General features: G+C 40.8%; 1 protein-coding gene across 3 annotated transcripts in view; it reads right to left on the reverse strand.

Annotated features, from left to right (window-relative positions):
* Positions 1 to 18,185, reverse strand: part of MEIOB (meiosis specific with OB-fold) — a 32,973-nt gene extending 14,788 nt beyond the window's left edge. The window contains exons 1-7 of one of the 3 annotated variants that reach the window (XM_075179292.1): positions 17,877 to 18,185; positions 15,901 to 15,977; positions 12,802 to 12,859; positions 11,889 to 12,020; positions 9,243 to 9,315; positions 3,964 to 4,153; positions 820 to 920 (exon numbers count right to left, since the gene is read on the reverse strand). In XM_075179292.1, coding sequence (XP_075035393.1) covers positions 820 to 920; positions 3,964 to 4,153; positions 9,243 to 9,315; positions 11,889 to 12,020; positions 12,802 to 12,859; positions 15,901 to 15,969 — 623 coding nt within the window. In that variant the 5' untranslated portion in view covers positions 15,970 to 15,977; positions 17,877 to 18,185. Of the gene's footprint in view, positions 1 to 819; positions 921 to 3,963; positions 4,154 to 9,242; positions 9,316 to 11,888; positions 12,021 to 12,801; positions 12,860 to 15,900; positions 15,978 to 17,742 lie in introns of all 3 variants that reach the window. The other 2 variants (XM_075179289.1, XM_075179290.1) reach the window with 2 other exon arrangements.
* Between the last annotated feature and the right edge of the window lie 1,597 nt (positions 18,186 to 19,782).

Consider the following 19,782-nt stretch of genomic DNA (forward strand, 5'->3'; position numbering starts at 1 on the left):
TAGTGAGGTCACAGTGACACAAACTTGTTCCTGCCCTATCACTGGGGGACAATAAAAAAAAACAATAACAAACAAACAACAAAAAACAATAAAAACCAGTTTTGCCAAAACATGTGCAGACAGAATATTGTACGGCCAGAAAATTGACCCATGATCCTTCACTACATTTCTAAAATGTAATACATTTTATGCTCCTGTAAAATCCCCTGATTAACTTGTTTATTTTCAGCTACAACCATGCCACAAAAAAACAATGTCTAAGCATTTTTCGGTTTCACACTTTTTCATCACCAGAATATGACAAAAGTAGTAAAGTAAGTTAACATTTTCAGACATAAACATACTGGAGCAGCATTTGGGCACAGTGATTATCATTGCTGCCTCACACCACTGGGGTCAGGGTTTGATTCTGATCTTGGCCCTATCTGTGTAAAGTTTACTTGGGTTACCACAGTCCAAAAATGTACTGTTAGGTTAATTGGCTTCTGCCAAAATAGGCCATAGTGTGTGTGGTATGGTATTTAGACTGTAAGTTTAAATGGGGCAGGGGCTGATGTAAATAATTACATAATCTCTGTACAGCAATGCATAATATGATTGGTGCAATATAAATCAATCTAACAATAATAATACTGCACCAAACCTGCAACATGATTTAAGCTTCTTTGCTGATGCTTTTCCCCGGGACTGGTAATTATAAATGACCCAGGCTTTGCAGGTATAAGAATTTATTAAAAGAAGACCCAAACTAAAACTATAGCATTGTCAGGAACATCCCAGGTTCTGGAAAATGTATAAATTGTAATAACTTGTACTTACCACATCAGTGCAAACGAATCCACTGCATCATCAAATAACTTGACCTCACATCGTTGGCCTATTCTTTTGTCAGAAGTGGTAAAAGACTTTATTTCTCCAACCTAATTAAAACCAGAATACAACTTTTTAAACTTATTATCAATCTTTTATTTAGATACCAACACATCTCACAGCACTGTGCCATCTAGCAGACAAATGAAATATACTTTAATAACAATAAAGGAATACGCAATCAAGCAGAAGGGGAAAGCTTGTTGCACACTAGAGATTTAAGAAATGGAGAAATCCATTTCTCTGATTCCATCTGGGGGACATTGCTACCACGGGGTATAGAGCTGGTTCACAGGAGGTGGACTCTTAGGAGTTACCAATTACAAAGTCTCCATAAGCCCTCCTCAGATGGCTACAGTTTACAAAGTAGTTACAGAAACTTAAGCAATGAATGTAAATGGTGGAAACTCAGTGTCCCCCAGATGGAATCAGAAATGGATTTAACATTAAGTACAAAATCCTGTTTCTTCTATCTGGAGGAAATTGCTACATGGGGCCCTTCCAAAGGGGATGGGGGGGGGGGTGGGAGAGATAGAGAGAGAGAGAGACATTCATCTACTCATCTAGTTCCTGGAGCAGAAATACAGTGCATAGATGAGCAGATATTCTTGTTGGCTGTAAAATACACAAGGATGTAGGAATAGTATTTAGTGTTGAAGACAATGAATAAAGATGGCACAGGTGATATAGGACAGAGTTATCTACCGAAGCAGCGATCTATGATGCCCACATATTATGGATGTTTGAAACTGATTTATGCAGTACATTCTATTGGGACCACCTCCTTTGAGTTCCTAGACCAGTGATGGGCAAACTTTTTCAGGAGCGGGCCAAATAAAAAAAGAAAAACTTTAGGCGGGCCAATATAATTTATTAAAAAAACTCAAATATCGAAATATATAATACAAATTTTTATAAAACTAATGTGATGAATGAAGCTGTGACTGCATTTCTATAACTTCCTCGTATCTATTTTTTTTTATTTAAATATAAAAACAAATAATTATATTTTAATAATTTTATGCATATTTTAATGAAATTTTTTAAAATATTGGTGGGCCGGATAGAACCTCAAAGTGGGCCGGGTCTGGCCCGCGGGCCATAGTTTGCCCATCACTGTCCTAGACCAATGGCACAATGACTCTGACACTTAGGGCTCAGCTAAAAAAAAGGGTGGAGCACCACTGATTTGGACACACATGAAGGGCCAAAGTGTACAGACACAATTGATCAGGCACCAAGCCAAATGATTGGAAGAAGCACTCCCAGATTAGTCAGTAAGTTCATGCAAGCTCTTATGGGGGTCTTCTACACAACTGATTTTCCAAATTTAATCATTCAAATTCATTTCAGCATGTTGCAATCTCTGACCAATTCGGTTAAAAGCTACCAAAAACCTGCCTGTATGCAGCCAGTTCAACACTTAGTGGATGTTATAAACTTTCCTGAAAAGGTATATTCTTACATTTGTGGTTACAAACAGTACAATTATTGAAATGTCAGGAAAACACATTTAAATTTTAATTACAGCTAAATGGTGATTCACCTAAGTGCTACAATATTTTATTAATAACCAGGCTCCAGAAGAAATGTTAAAAGGCATTCTGTACCACAGCTCTGTGCAATTTAGCTGTGCTACAGTGCAATGCTTAGATGGGGGTGTGGCTATTTAATAACGCTAATAATATTCCACTGCTGTACTGGCATTGATCGAAAGAGAAAAAGCCCTTTAAAGTTCTTCTGTGCACAACTTTTTAGTAAGAACCTCTATTTTTTAATAATAAAAACATTAATCAAATTCTTGTGTTTGCTTGTTATTAGAAGCAAAATTCCCAGTTAGCCACACAGTAAGATACCGTTGGCTAAATTTTTGGGTTTTTTTCAACCAAATTGGAACAACACTGAAGCATGTGTGGCCTCATCCTGCATGTTAAAGATTTAACTTAGACAGATGGAAACTCTGCTTGGCAGTAAGTGAGATCATTGAATGACTACACTCAGGGCCGGATTTACCACTAGGCAACCAAGGCAATTGCCTAGAGCCCAGCAGTCCCCAGAGGGCTCTCCCAGGGCCGGCAGTGAGACCACCCTTTAAAAATGGGCCGCTACTCATGGGCCAGTGCTATGTGCTTGCCCCCCCTGGCTAAAGTCTGCCAGCCAGCCCCTGCATAGGTGTATATGTTATGCTAAAAGACTATAGTGCTATGGCCTTTTTCAGGGAGGGGGCCCCAAACCAGTATCTTGCCTAGGGCCACATGAGGTCTAAATCCGGCTCTGACTACACTGCATTAGGCCCCTGAGATTGGATTTATTCCAGGCTACAAACAATTATGTGTGTCCAGTTGGTCAGCCACACTTGTGTAATCTCTGGGTTAGAATGATATAGTCAATCAGATCATTGGAATGTTCACAGGTCAGGGTTGTATGTGACTGGGCAGTGCCATCATGTGAGGAGGGGAATGGAGATAAGTAGGAAGTCACAGACTGGAAAATAGGGAAAGAAGCAGGATCCCCAACAGTACAGAATGTGAGACGGTGTCAAACTGATGCAGGAAGAGTTTGTTGTCATAAACACCTGTATATGAATCAACATCAATACTTCCAACTGGTTTTACATCCAATTATTAATATTATCTAGAGAAGGGGCACGCAGCCCCGAGTCCTGGCACGCTGTCCGACCGTTCTAAATGACAGCCAGAGAAGAGCTGAACTCCCAAGCACCATTGTGGACCGGATCACGGCTGAAAGAGGTAAGTACACAATTTCTATAATTTTTTATTCATTTATTAGTGGCCTAAAAATTATTTTTTTTGCAATTCTGAGGCCATAACAGTCATTGGGGGCCCCCTTTATCCAAAAATATTTGGAGGCACTTTGAAGTATTGCCACCTGTACAATTAACCTCCATTTGGATTATTTCCCTGCCACTCTAATACTCATGTAGTCTTGATGTCACGGACTGCCACATGGGAGTGTACTACCTGGAAAGAGGGGGGTGTCCTCTTTAAACTGGAAGTCATGTTGCACTTTGTCTACACATGTATACATTTTATATTATTTACTGTATATGATTTATTACTTAGCAAAACATACCCATCTTACTGCTGCAAGAACATTAATGATTTTCCCATTCAAGCTTTGTCCATTTGCAACTATGTCCCCCAGTGAGTAGTAATCATGCGTATCTTTAGTAGGAATATGTAACAAAGACAGTAGGGTGCCATCATATTTGGAGGAAATCTTAACTAAAGAATGGACTTCACTGATAAGTAACTTGTAGTAGCTAAAAAAAAAATACAGAAACAATTTATCAGTTTGTATAACAAAAATGGGATTTCCATGCAAACGTTAAATCCTTTTCTCTGAATCCATTGAGGGGCACTGGTACCATAGGATACAGAGTACTTTAAATAAAATCAAACCTCTTAAGCTTCTCTCTTCTCTGTGTCTCCATTACCCCGTCCTGCAGGGAACTCAGCTCTTTCTAACAAAGCCCCACAGGACAGGAATAAAGAAAACAAACAAGACAGAGAAGCAACAATACCCCTGAAAAAACTTAAACTTTGGTAAACTTTTAAAAAGAGAACAGGAACGTAAAAAGGATGGAAGCCCAGTGTCCCCAAATGAATTCAGAAAAAAGGATTTAATATAAATATAAATAAGAGGATTTTTGTACTTACATTAAATATCTTTCTCCGAGTTCATCTAGGGACACTACCATAGGTTGTAAGAGAGCACACGGAGTTCCCACTTAAACAGTTAAATACTAACTTGCTGCTGACTCCTCCTCTCTGCAACCGCCAGAGACCTCAGTCAATACTAAAGCCCCAAGGAAAGGGAACATAAACATTAAAAAATAGCAGACGAGCAAAACAACAAAAGGGAGGGAACGCAGTAAGTACAAAAATTCTCTTTTCTCCATCATCCATTCTGAAGGACACGGCTACCATGGGGACCTTCTCTGGCTGACCTGCTTGCAAAAATGTTGAACTGGTAAAAACAGGGAAAAGTGTGTATAGAGGATCAGGTTGCCACCCGACAAAGCTGACCTGCTTTAGCTCCAACCGCATGGATAGAATGTGCCGTGAGAACTCCAGTCACAGGACGGTCCCTACTCATGTAAGTATGTTTAATTGTAGGTCTAATCCAAAATGCAATGGTTTGCTTGGTAGCCCGGCTAACCTCTTTTATGGAAATCATAACAAACTAATATAGAATCGGTTTTACTAAAAGTCGAAGTCCTATCTACATAGATCCTTAGCACTCGAACCACATCCAGAGAGGCAGAAAAGGAAGGCCCCAAAGAAGACCTTCCCTCCCAAAAAGCCGGCACTACAATTTCTTGATTTATGTGGAACCCAGAAACCACTTTTGGAAGAAAGGTAGGCACAGTCCATAGAACTACCATATCTTCATGTAAGTAAGGAATATTACATGATAAGGCATTGAGTTCCGACACCCTACGTATGGAAGCTATTGCCAATAAGAACAATACCTTCCATGTCATAACACGCAAGTCAGCCGACTCCAATGGTTTAAAAGGAGAACCTTGAAGAACTTCCAAGACCAAGCTGATATCCCAGGGAACCAAAGGCAAGACATACGGAGGTTGAACATGCAACACTCCTTGAAGAAAGGTACATACATCTGGTAATGTGGCCAAACGGCGTTGGAAGAAAATGGTTAGAGCCGAGACCTGTACTTTTAGCGCACTGAGCCGAAGTCCAGTCTCTAACCCATCCCGAAGAAAGGCGAGAAGCCTGGCTATTCTGAAACACTCAGGAGTAAAAGACCTTTTTTCACACCATTTGATATAGATTCGCCACATTCTGTGATAGATCTTCGCTGAAACCATTTTTCTAGCTCTCATCGGGGTCTCCATTACCCTGGAAGAGAACCCTTTGGCTCTCCAGGGTCCAGCTTCAACAGTTACGCCGTTAAAGCCAGCCGAGGTAATTCCGGATGATGGAAAGGTTCTCGTCTGAGAAGATTGGGTCTGAGGGGGAAGGGTCAGGTGCCATTAACAATATGTTGGCATACCACTCCCATCTGGGCCAATTTGGAGCCACAAAAATTACCGGAAGACCTCCCAGTCTTATCAGCCTTAGAACCCAAGGACTCATTGGAATAGGTGGGAAGAGATACTCCAATCGGAATGTCCACTCCATGGTCATCACATCTACTGTAATCGCCCGGGGGTCCTCGTTCTTGCGCAGAATCTCAGAACCTGGTGATTGTGTCTGGATGCCATTAGATTCAAATCTGGTAGGCCCCACCTCTGGACCAACTCTTGAAACACCTGAGGGTGCAGCTGCCATTCCCCCGGAAGAATTGCATGATAATCCACTTCCCAGTTGTCTACTCTGGGAATAAACACTGCTGAAATCGCTGGAACAAAGTTCTCGGCCCAGAAGAAGATTTATTACGCCACCTGCATGGCTCCTGTGCTTCTTGTTTCTCCGTGTCGATCTACAAATGCCACCGCTGTGGCATTGTCGAATGAGAGGTGGACTGGTTTCCCCCTGAAGGAGAGACTGCGCTTCTTGGAGGGCTAGTAGCATGGCCTTTAATTCGAGGACGTTTATGGGCAGAAAAGTTTCACTGCTCATCCAAAATTCTTTAAGACAAAGATGGAGAACAACCGCTCCCCAGCCCTTCAGCCTGGCTTCGGTTGTCCCCAGGATCCAAGAGCGTGGGCAAAAGATTGGGCCGTTATCAGATGTTCTAGCCATTATTTCAGAGAGAGACGAGTCTCCCTGTAGAGTCTGATCCGCTGGGTCTCCAGATGAAGAGGAGAGCCCGACCCCTGATTTAGCAGATCCCATTGGAAGACACAAGAGTGGAACCGACCGTAAGGTAGAGTTTGATTGTTTCTTGTCTTCTTCTATTTTTTTAAAAAAAACAAAGCTATATCCCATTCAACCTATAGGAAAAAGTGTATAATTTACACTAATCCCTCCCTAACCTGAAAAACAATAATGTTAATGCTAGAATATAAAATTCTAAACTAGCAGCAAATACTGCAGAACTTTACTCAAATAGCCCAACTCCTTGGGCACTCAAACAAGACTGGAGTGTCTGGGGGTTGCAAAGGGGAGGAGTCATCAGTAAGTTAGTTGTTAATTATTTAAGTGCCAACTACATGCGCCCTCATACAACCCCATGGTAGCAATGTGCCCCAGAATGGATGATGGAGAAATCCAGTTTTCTCATTTATCCCATTGGGAGACACTGGTACCATGGGGACATCCCAATCTGCCTTTTTCATGGGAAAGATCATAAGAAATACATGAAGACGGTTATGCAAGATACCATCATCAGGTTCGAATATAGAATGGGTGGTACCTAAATAATTACAGATACCGGCATGAATTCAGTTCGTGAGCGTGATCAAACAGAAAAGCGCAGAAACAAATTTCAGCAAAGGAACTGACAATGGATGGAAGGGGTAGACAGACAGTGAATGACCATGAGACATATGGAAAAGAGGATTCTTCGCATGAGAACTTATATTCTAGAGGAAGGGGAAAAGAGAGGGGGATGCAAGTGGAAAGTGGTGAACTGAGTGAACCAGAGGGAATAGGGTAGGCAAGCATGAAGATGTGGGTTTTAAGCCAGCAGTTGAACGATGGGAATACAAAGAGTAGGAGGATGGAGGAGCCTAAGAGGTTTGAGTTATTGTCCTGAAGGAAGCTATATAACCCATGGCTCCAGTGGATGGATCAAGAAATATCAAATACCAAATGTCTTTATTTGTTAGTCTTGAAATAAGAGATTTCTAGCTGATTATCTTAGGTGACCCTTATAGTTAAATGTGTTTTGCTTTCATTGGGTTTCATTTATGGACATGAGAAATAGTTGTCATGATTAGTTTTTGCACCAATATGTCTATTTTACAAAACATATAGGGGCAGATGTGTCTCTTGAACAGTCCGTGGAGACACATCATGTCAGCGTTTTTACAGAAATCTCCGCTCTTTTTACCTTGCAGCCCATAGACAATACACAAGGGGAAATGAGCGGAGATTTCTATATCGTATGAACTGGCAAGGACATTGGCGATGTTCGGCTGCACCTCACGGCTAGTTAACTCAGCCCCATACACTGATTAACTTGAAAAATGCGGAAAGAGGATTTTTTGGTTTGAAATTATAGGAAGATTGGTATCGTTCTATAGCAAATGTGTTTTAGATACTGAAAAATACAAAATTTATTCTCAAAAGTGCAAAAATTTGGTTTTGTGGGAGGGAATATGATAATGCAAGAGAGGTCACATTGAAGACAAAGGAAGCCTTCAAAGGGCCAAAAAGCTACCACCACCCAATGGTGGCCATAATTGGTCAGCCTTTATTTTTAAAGGCACAACTTTTGCTCTGTATAGGGACAATTTACAAGGGAAATATGTATATATGAGCAGATCAAGCAATTTAGAGGAGTAACTATAATATAAATGATAGCATGTGAAATAAAGAGAGCCCTGAAATACCTCTATTGTTATGAGTTATTTAATGTTGATTTTTGGCTTTTTAGGTTCATTTGTCCTGGATCAGAGCACCAATTGCATTCATTATTCAAAACTGGGGCCATGCTGAAAAAGTTAAAATGGGTAGGGCTAGAAGAAGCAGAAGAATAAAATGTTAGCAGCACAAATTATTTAGTGCAGCCAACTCCTGCAAGTCAAATCCAACATATCATCCTATCAAACTGGGGAGCTTCTGGTATTAAATGAAATGAAGTTCATACATCCAATTTATTTACTTTTGCAGATCTGCTTATTTTATTCTCTATCCATACATTGCAAAATGTTGGTGCTCCGATAGACTAAAAACTGGGGACATAGTCCAATGTATGTGAATGCCAGACAAATAGCAGAACTATTTTATTCCCTCGTAAATTACCCCTCTGAATGTTATGCACACCGCTTTACAATAATGTCAAAGCGAGACATGAGGTAAGTGGTGGAGACTGTGCACACACTGATAGACTAATAATGATTCTGCAATGAGTGCTAGTTGTCCTTAGTAAAATTTACCTAAGAAATAGACATTTTAGAGAAAGTTTATTCAAAAAAAGCTATATAAGACAAATGATATACAATGATTTTTTTCTATTATTTAATGCCTGCAAAAAGAGTTAAATTAGCTTTTAACGTCTATTTCAGAAAAGACAAATTAGATGAAATTCTGCTTGCAAACTATCATTAATCAGAGATAAGGAATAATGGATTATATGGGCTATTGCTCCCTGCTCCCTGCTTAGTACTTGTATTCAAGAGACACTTGTCATATGTTTTCAATCTCCACCATTCTACAAAATGCAGTTAAACCGTTATGGCCCCAGTGAGAGCGAGGAGCAGGAAGTTTATACTTTACCTTGGTGTTGAAGGATTAAATTTTTCTTCTCTCTCTACGTCTTTTGTTTGCACAAGAGGATTTTCTATTATAACTAAAAGAAAATAAGATATTGTTTAGAATCACTTGCATATTCCTAAAATGGTAAATAAAGATAATTACACTACATAGTGTACAAGTGAAACAGATGTCCTCATTATCGTCTAAACAAAGTGAAATTGCATTGTGCTATATAAATCAGGTTGCCGTGTACACTTTGAACATTTGTGACATAGCTGGATGATACATGAACATGTAAGCTCATTTTCTTGATGTATATTACCCTAAGGGAGATGGCAAGTGTTTACAAAAAAAAAGGAAGAAAACTCAGTCATACTTCAAAAATAAACATTCTGTAATTTGTTTTCTCCCTTTCTTTTTCCATAGATCATGCATACATTTATATTTATTTATTTTCCTAGTGCGCCGTGTGTTTTAAATGTCTTTAAAAGCACTTTGCTTGGGTAAAGTATGCTGTTAGTTTTTCTTTACTTTCCAAATTGGAGTGTATTGCCCTAGTTTTTTTTGTACATGCATAAGGTCTGAAGAGGTTTTTATTAATTAACATGTTATTAAACAAGAAACCCACTGATTGTAATATTTTTACATTTAGCCAACTCGCTGAACTTTCAGAATGGAAGGGAGACTGCTCTTCATGGCATTTTACTAATGCTTAATTCTACTGCCACTGACTTTTGTCATTAGCTAGTGCTGCTATAGGATAATGGAACATTAGCATAGCCTGCAGGATTAGTATTTCCCAAAACCTGGACATCAGACACCCATCTTTCTGCTAGTTGTGGGGATTATTATAAACATATTACAGTCAGAAGAAGTCTTCTATAGTTTTATGTACAAATTAAAAAAAATGTTCTTTAGCCTCTGTTCAGCTCTCTTTATAGGTGCATTGTGAATTATTATTAAGAATGTAAAGAAACAGTGAAACCACCAATTAACATTGCTTTCAGGGTAGAGTTTATACCCTAAGGATAATCATACCTAAAGGTGCTTTAGTGTACATGTGCCGGCCTCAGCGCATACTAAGACCGACATCGCTGGGTCCTCCCCCATATTTTGTTATGGGGCTTGGCGATGCTGTGCTCCACCCCTGCCCATATTTATGTAAACATGTATCTGATGTAAATAGAACTGTGGTGACAGGGCATTGTGGGTTTCCAGTCTGGAGAGAAGAGTTCACTTACCTGTAGCCACGCCCCTCGTTCGCAGTCCCAGAACTGCAGCATCAGATACGGGGTCTGACGGTCAGTACCTGTGGCGGCAGTGACTGGGACCCCCCCAGAGGTAGTCCCTTGTAGGTAGCAGGGGTGTCAGGCGCCGTCCCTGCACATTCAGGAAGTGCCGGGGAAAGGCGCCCTCTTCTTCCGAACAGTCGTGTCTCGTTGTCTAGCAACAGGATGCGTCCTGATCTTATGGCAGCGGGTGCCGGCACATGCGCGCTTTCGTTACTAGGCAACGGGACGCATCTCCCCGGTTTCCTGTCGGCGGTCAGCTGACTCTGACCGCCGATCTCCCTGCCACCAATGAAGAAAGCTCTGCATCTCTTTAAATCTGACTCTGGCGCCATTCTGGTGCCAGAGTATCAAGGTCTACCTTTGCTCCAGCTACTTCGTTCTGTATCCTGCATCCTGACTCTCTTTTGGCTTTTTGACCCGGATTGTCTGACTCTTCTCCTGGTATCCCCTTTGACTCATATTGGATCTCCTGGCTTGACTCCTGCATTCCTGATTCTGCGTTTGCCTGTCCCTAGCATGGTTCTGACCCGGATTGTCCAACTTCTCTCTAATCATCTCACTGGTGGCTACCTTAAGAGGCCGGCTCTGCGTGTCTCAGCCGCAAAGCCCAAACTTCCTTGCGGGGGACCCTGGTGAAAACCTGGGGCAAGTTAGACTCCACGCCTCCTAGGCTAGCTGCCCCAATACCAGTAGGTCTGTTTCTCACAGCTAGCGTGACAAGGGGGCAGCAGGAGGCACTACTCCTGGCAACCACCTCTTGCTATGTGGCTGTCTGGATGCTGCTCACATTTGTGAAGAGATTGAATGAAATAAATAAAATAAACTCATTTGCTGGCAGAGGCAGCCCGGATGAACAGCATTCTAATCCAGTGGGCACTCGGAAAAATACTGAGTTCCCTGCAGGAAGGTGATATAGAAGGGGGAGAAGTTTCAGACTTAGTGAAGATAAGGTAAAGTGCCAAACTTTTACCTGGACCCTCTTTACCCCTTATAAGGGGACGATTCAATTCTGCCGCGAATAGCGCGGCGTTAACAGTATTACCTGTAATACAGTAATTTTTACCTGGATTTCATCTCGCAGCTCAGGGAGCCGCGAGTAAAAATCCAGCGTAGAAGTTACCGTATTAAGGGTAATTATGCACAGTTTTACTGTAATAACGGTAATACTGCTAACGTTGTGTTATTCGTGGCCCCTAAGTGTCCCCCATAGGATGTAAGAGAAAAAGGCTATTTAAGTCAGGGTCCACTACCTGCAATTTTTGTTTCAAAGATCTAACTTTGCCATTAAAGCTTTGACACATTAGTTCACACTCCTGACTTTTTATTGACTGAACTCATTTTCAGAACAAATATGAAACAGAAAAATTTAACCTACCACAGTCACCAACCCGAAAACTTTCAGAGAGAGATTTAATGTATTCTTCTCTACCCCAGGACGAGGCATTTATGAAGGCGGCTGGTGAATCTCTTATGGTGAAACTGAATGTGTATCTTTCTGATCCAAAATCTAAATAGAATAAGACGGACTGAGTAATTTCTGAAAAGACGACATTTCAATTAACTTTTGCTATATCTCAAAATGATTAATAATCGAACCTGTCAAGGAGTCGATATCATTTTGTTATAGTTGTTGCATACGATTCTATTACATTTTCTTGGAAACCCCCCAGAAGCTATGAGAAGCAGGTTAGTTGGGTCTCCTACACTTGATGGATACAAGGAAACCATAATAGAGATATCATCAATCTCTTGGTAACTAATTAGATAATGGTTTAGTTATGATGATTTTGTCTTTTTCCCTAGCTTTTGAGTAATTTAATAACCTAATAGTAGTTGGTGCTTTTGTCCCCACATAAATGCACAGTATCATTATATACTATGTGCCAGGTGGTGTTAGGTCAAGACACACACAGTGGGTGGGAAGGACTTTATTAAGGCCACTTGTAGCTGCATGTAGGAGCGCTTGTTTCCTACACTTATATGTATGTTTACAGTTATTATATGTTTTTATAACATAAATGTGCTCTGGTGTGTTCCTTACTGCCGCCATCATACTGCCACCCTGTTGACTTTCACTCTGCTAGGTATACATCAACAACAATACCTTACAGTATAAAAAGCAACAATAAAAAAACAGAAGTAAAAAGAATAGATTTTCTCAAAATAATTAAGTAATTTGTTCACATAAATTCAAATTAATCGCTTACACCACTTTAATTCCTCTAGAAAAAAAATCTGACTAACATGCAACACTCCAAGCTCTCAAGAAATAATAAAGCAGGCTTAACTTTTTCGGTCTGGAAATCCTTTGACATCTGTTTTCCCAATTACAATGCCTATTATGCTCTGAAAAATAAAAATGGTATGCTGTATACAAATAGAACACAGATGTAGTTAGAAAATTAGATTTCATGGTCTTATACTCCACTAGTTAAAGTACACTTTTTTTTTCTGAATAGCAATTATGCAACTATGCTTGTTCCACACCACCCAGTAAATTTGTACAATGAACTATTAGATTTTATGGAAACTATTTCAAACTCTATGCACAAGAGCTGACATTTGTGGAATGTAATACTATACTTACATTTTTTCTCATTTCACTTAATCATTAAATTGGACAAACTAACGAAACTTCATTGGAGAAAGTTTCCTTAAGTGTCTGAATTTCCTGTGGCAATTTGTATGTACATTTAGAGTTTTCATATGACATTCTAAATTATTCTAAAACATAAAATCCCCTGTCAAAAGCTAAAACACTGCAAACTGATGCAAGTGTATTTATATAGCACTATCTTATTATGCTTTATTTTTAAAGGGCCAAGATATTGCACAGATTTCAAGTTCTACTCTGTCACAACATAATTTTTAATTTTACATGTGGCAGAATGTAATATTTAAAATTCAGCAACATCCTACTGATACATAAAGATTAAATAGGAAGACTAAAACTAGAGATATGTACAGTTATAATTAGTCTGGATCATGACAGCCACACAGGTAAAATGTTTTGCTTTTGTTTCCGAATGCCCAATTGCATTTCTGTATAATATACAATATACAACTGTAAAATGTACAATTGAGGCACACGTGTTAAAATCGTATTGTGTTTGATCAAATTGTTTGTCACAAATTGAGCCATTGCTTCACACACATTTAAAATCTTGATCTGATTGAGCATTGACTTCCAGATCTGCAGGAGTTTGTCTTGAAACCAATTCCCTCATCATCGGTTTCAGAAGAAATGCGTGGAACCTGGGTCCATAATGAAGATGGTAGTGTAAACCTGAAGACTACCGAACTTATATACCCTTTGATTGTGTATGGAATGATGTACTTAGGCCCCAGTTTGAACATTGGCATCTTCAGGGTGATGTTGCATGTCAAGTGCCACACTTCATCACCAACTGGAAACACTGTCCAGTCTCCTCTGTTCCCCAAAACATTTTTTGGTTAGCTACCATTTCTTCAGCCTCAAATGAAGAACCTGTACATGTTTTCTGCAGACGGTAAACCAGAGGTTGCATGAGAAGACAGGATGAAAACCGGTGGAGTCCTGCACCAGATTTTTCTGTGAGAACTATGCCCACATATTCGACCAGACATGCTGAGCATCCAAGACCAAGCACTATAGAAACTGCTCAAGGCTTTCATGCTTCAGCGAGATTCCCAAGCCATTGCAGAAGGCCCTCCAAACTTGGACACCTTATTTTCAGAGATGATCTCCAAGGGAATTTCATGCAGTCATAGGACCTCTTTGGTGAAGATATGGGAGAGTTCTTTCAATGCTGTGTAGTTGACTTGAATTGTACCACCAGGATAGTGTTGTTACTTTGGTAGCTGGAGAGGTCAATGATGAGATGGGGCCATGAGCAGGGGCATCAGAAGCCCAGAGGACAGGGTCCATGGCAACTTTGTGCTTGCACAGGTATTGCAGGATGGAACATCTATCCTTACAGTCGGCCACCAGAAATCTCAGACTATTAAATCAATTGATTTCCCGATGCAGGGATGTCCTGCCAACTGTGAGTAATTTCCCCATTATAAGACCTGCAGCTGGCAGCCATAGGGAATGAACCTCTTACCTTCAGGTGCCTCTAGCACCTGGGTGAGTACTGCTGTTTTCACCTGGATAATGTAACTCCAAAGAGACGGCCTCTCCCAGAATCAAACCTAGAGGTCTTTGCCCTCCATGATAGATCATTCATGAAAGAACTACCGGGAGACTGCATTGGCCTTGACTATGCTGGATTGCGTGTGGTATATTATGCCGAAATCAAACCAGGCTAGGAACATCGCCAACAGTGCCTCTCATGTGGTTGTGATATTCCTCAAGCATGCTGGAGAAAATGAGGATATCATCAAGATAGATGATTACTGATGTCTCCAGTAGGTCCTTAAGCATAGAAGTCATGATATGCTTGGAAGACGGCTGGGGCACTGCACAGGCTGAATGGTATATTACAATTAAAACTACAATATTTTAAATACAAGATTTGGTATACTTTATTGTATGTAGTTTCAGACAGCAGTGCTGTCGATACTACATTATTTTAGTCAAACAAAAAGTTCACCACCAGCAATCATTTACACTCATAATGAATTACCCGATGAATTGTTCTGAAAAATACTTCAAACGCACCCAAAAAAAAATGAACACACCATAGTTTATACCCGTGAAATGGATTCACGGCTGATATAAGCAGCATTACGACTCAGAAAATTATTCATTAGAAAATGTGACATAGAAATCTTTGGCACATTTAAAAATAAATAGAAAAAACATAACTATTATATGATGCAAAAAAGCACACAGGACTGACTAGGTTATGATAAGCAATTTTTGCCTTAGACAGACGCAAACCGCAGGACTAAGCCTATTTCCATGTCCTTTAACCTTACCAGGCAGAGAATAAAACATTAAACAAGTCAAAGGGGAATTTAATGGTGCTGTAACAAACAACTGTTGAGGCAAATTGCTAGGGACAGCTAGAACAGCTCAAATTTAGTAGTTAGGAGAGGAGAATACCAGACGTCCCTCGCTGCATTATGATTTTTACTCTGCTGAATCTTAGCAATTATCTATTCAGCATGCAATCAAGCAGATACAAAGGGGTCTCTCATATGCACTAACAAAGACTTGGCTAGTGCATAAGTGCAGGGCCGGGTACCATGACACATCCCTGGACAGCACCAGCAGCATCAGTTTTCATCCCCTGCAGTGTAAATAAAGAACAGTAACAATTAGAGTATTGTGGTTACAGAAACATTGGTATCGCTGTAGGGAAACACAGTGTCAATGTCACAATGAGGTCGTTTGTGGTACAGGATGAAGCGGATGGGACATTGCTGGACCAGAGTGTGATAACAAAGTTACTGATACTCACTGGGCGACAGAGATTAGGGTGTAGGTCGGAAATGTTGACAAAATCTTGACGGAAAGTGCAAGACGCCATCCTCTAATCTGCACAGTCAAGAGAGGTCAAAAAGTATTAGCAAGCAAAATGAAAAAAATAAAGAAAACGAAAATATGTACTATAGCATTGACAATTAAATAATACTTTCATTTCCTACAGAAAACCAAGATTTATAAATATATATGTATAAAAAATCCAGAATGCCTGACACCTATTTTTCCAGGTGCCTAACATACACTAAATTACATTTAAAAATATATCTGTCTTTAAATACTCTGCCCCTCGCAGTCCCCTCCTCACTAACTTTTGTTTAGGAGAGCTCCAAAAGCCTGCGTGTACGATATTCTCACCAAACAGTACTAATTATTTTGTTTTTGTGCTTCTTATGAACTTTCTGTATAATGTATTAAGAACAACTGTCACTGTGAACCCACATAACTTTCCAATGGTGAAGCTACATTCACAAGTGTGTTGATACTTTCAGGTGAACGTAAACACATTGCCACATTTTGTGTTCTCATGATCCTTTTTTGTGCTTTATGTTCCAATGCATGGTGAGCACAGCTTGGATACACCTACTAATTGGGATCATGGTATAGTACGGTGGATCCCATACTTCTTCCGTTCAAGGCACCCTTAGGGGGGAATTCAATTCCCCCCGAAGTACCACCGCGCTAAAACTATTACCGTTATTACGGTAATAGTGCGCGTAATTACCATTATTACGGTAGTTCTAACGCCGGCTTTTTGTAATATTTCCGTAATAACGATAATATCTTTAACGCGGTGGTACTTCGGGGGGGAATTGAATTCCCCCCTTAGGATCTCCATAATTTTTTCAAGGCACCCCAAATCCAAAATAATTACCAAGTAGTCCCCCGCCTTGCTTACCCCTGGCCAAGGCACCCCTGTGAGATCGCCGAGGCACCCCATGGAGCCTAGGTGCAGTTTGGGAACCACTGGTATAGTATATTATAGTGATCATGGATACCTATTTTTAGGTGCATACAAGCTAAAGTTCATTTCAAAACTGCAAAACATCTGTTTTTGTGTTGCTCTCCCCTTTGGTTACTTTTGCAAAATATCAATGTGCTTTCATGACCCTAGGTCCCACATGCGCAAAGGCTCTTTGTGACCGTGACTGGAAAGGAAAGAAACAACAGGGGGTAAATGTATCATTCTCCGATTTTTTCAACTTGCCGGAAATTGGCGACTTTGCAGGTAAAATTTAAAGCCGCGATGGCTTGTAAAGGCAAGTTTGCCTTTACAAGCCATCGCCGCTTTAAATTTTCAATGCAAAGTCGCCAATTTCCGGCGAGTTGAAAAAATTGGAGGATGATACATTTACCCCCTGGCGTTTTAATCATGCGCCATCCCGGGGTGATTATTTTTAATAAATCCTTCCGATAAATTATCTGTCATTGTTGCAATGAGAGATGATAATTAACAGGGCAAAGCCCCATTAATGAATACATCGGCACCCCAAGTTTATAATTAGATTATGTAAACCACCTGTAGCTTTTCAGCAATTGCTAAACTACACTTGCTGACTTTTAGCTCCACAACAGCTGGGGAGCTACAAGAGGTTGACTGGGCATGCTGGTACTTCTAGTCCCACAGAACACCATAGGTTGCATTTGAACATCCTTAGGGGCCACATTAATGGGAACAAAAGCACCTGCCCCCTTTAGCCTGGAATTAACTACATCATATTGTGTCATGTTTCTGTGTTGGATTTTCACTTTCAAAACGTCATTGTTTACAGCACTTTAGGGATTCCAGGTCACAGATCACTATGATAAATATATTCACTTTGTGACAAAGGAAGGTGGTCATCGTATGTTTTATTTACAATAGCAGTGCTGTTCCCTCAGGCTCATGAGATTATTCTGTCAGAAACACGGCAGCCAATTGAATTAAAGAAAAGGAACCAGACAGACTCAGACCTCTCTGTCCGCCCCCACCTCAGGTGAATGAATCGGGTTTCGCGATTTTCCCGGGCTTGCCGCAAACGTCACGTGACTCGAGCGCGGGAAATTCCCTCCTCTCAGCGGCGGCGCCGGCGGCTGCCGTGCATGGAGCCGGGCTATAATAACACAAATACCAGTCAGAGATAAAGGAGAGGCTGGAGAGGGGTTTGGTTTAGTTTGTCAAACTTAGCAGTGCATTTCAGTGAGCTAATACGTCATGATTTCCCCAAAAAAGGAAGCCACTTATAAAAAATGACTTCGTTGGTGGGGGGGGAGCTGGAACAATAAAAAAAAAAATACTCACGCGCCGCGTCCCTCCTCCCCTCTCCTCCATTCACACTGACTGTCGGGCGTGACGTCATCAAGTCACACCCGTCAGTCAGTGAGGAGCGCCGGACAAGAAGAAGAAAGAAGAGAAGAGAAAAAGAAAGAAGCTGACAGGAGGTAAAGAAACGGAGAGGCAAGGGGAGGAAAGGGACAGTGCTATAAAGAAGGGGGAGTAAAAAAAAAAGTGGAGAGAAACAGAATAAATAAAAAAGGAGAGAAGCACAGAGTTTAAAAAAAAAAAAAGGGGAGAGAAACAATAAATAAAAAAGTGGAGAGAAGCACAGAGTTAAAAAAAAAAAGGGGAGAGACACATTTAATAGTGGGGACTATTAATTTAAGATGAGGTGGTTTGGGGGCTATTGAATATGGGGGTGAGTTTAGGGAGAATGAGGTCTATTTATTAAATGTGACTATGAATTTATCAATGGCAGTGATGGTTGCGGGAAATAGGTATTGCTGTTTGCAGGAAGGGAAATAGGTTTATTTCTTAAATGTGAATACTATTATTTTAATGTTGGGGCTGGAGGAGGGCCTAATTATTAATCGTGGGTGCTATTGATTTAACGCCGGAGCTGGCTGTTTGTTTTCCCAAATAGGTCCTCCAACATTCCAGGATCCGGACAAGCCACAACTAAAGAAAGCAGCAGTCAAAGGTGGTGAAAGTGAGAAGAACAGGTAGGAGAGAGCCGCACAGTGTGTGAAATGTTGTGATTCTAGTAGGGACAATGTAAATTTTTGGTGAGTGTTGTGCCCAATGTAAGGTGCAGGCCAAGACTGAACTCTTTGTGTACATACTGCATTCTTTCCATACTACACTGTGGTGCAAGATGTCTTAAAAGTCAGGATTGCTGGGACATATGTGACGCTCTGGTGAATTCAGGACCTAGTGATTTTGATGTGCTAGCCATGCCCCAACGGCGCATTGCCACGCCACAAATGTATGACCACACCCCCGATTTTTTTTTTACACCACTGTTAGGCTAGCAACGCCCCAACGGCGCATTGCCACGCCCCTGAATGTATGACTACACCCCGAATTTTTTTGCACCGCCGTTAGGCTAGCGACGCCCCATTTTTTTGCGTGGCCGTGAGGCGGCGGCGGCAAAATTTTTGGGGACTTACTCGACTATGAGGGGGGCCCCATGAATTTGTTGTACCCGGGCCCTGAATTTTTCTTGCAGCCCTGATGTCATGTACGGCACTGCGGACCCTTTGTGGCGACTTATAAATTAAAGATAATAATGATAATATTTCGTAGGGCTTTCCAATTGGGAACAAACACAGCGACAAAAAACAATACTGGGTAATACAGACAGAGAGAAGAAGGCACAATTTTGGCGGGACAGTCCTGAATCACGCACCCAGAAAAGATGTGGCTTGAAGGAAAGTGGGTGTACCATCACTGGGAGGTGGGGGCGCTTTGGTGGATTAAGGGGTCTTTTGTATGAAATGGGTTCCTGTCTTGTACAGGGCCAAAAAGATAAAGGTGAAAAATTGTTAGGCGCTGATGTATCACCTCACAAGTTAAATGAACACATGTACTGATAAGTTTGTA

Source organism: Mixophyes fleayi, chromosome 7 (genome assembly GCF_038048845.1).
Source record: "Mixophyes fleayi isolate aMixFle1 chromosome 7, aMixFle1.hap1, whole genome shotgun sequence".
Taxonomy (NCBI): Eukaryota; Metazoa; Chordata; class Amphibia; order Anura; family Limnodynastidae; genus Mixophyes; species Mixophyes fleayi.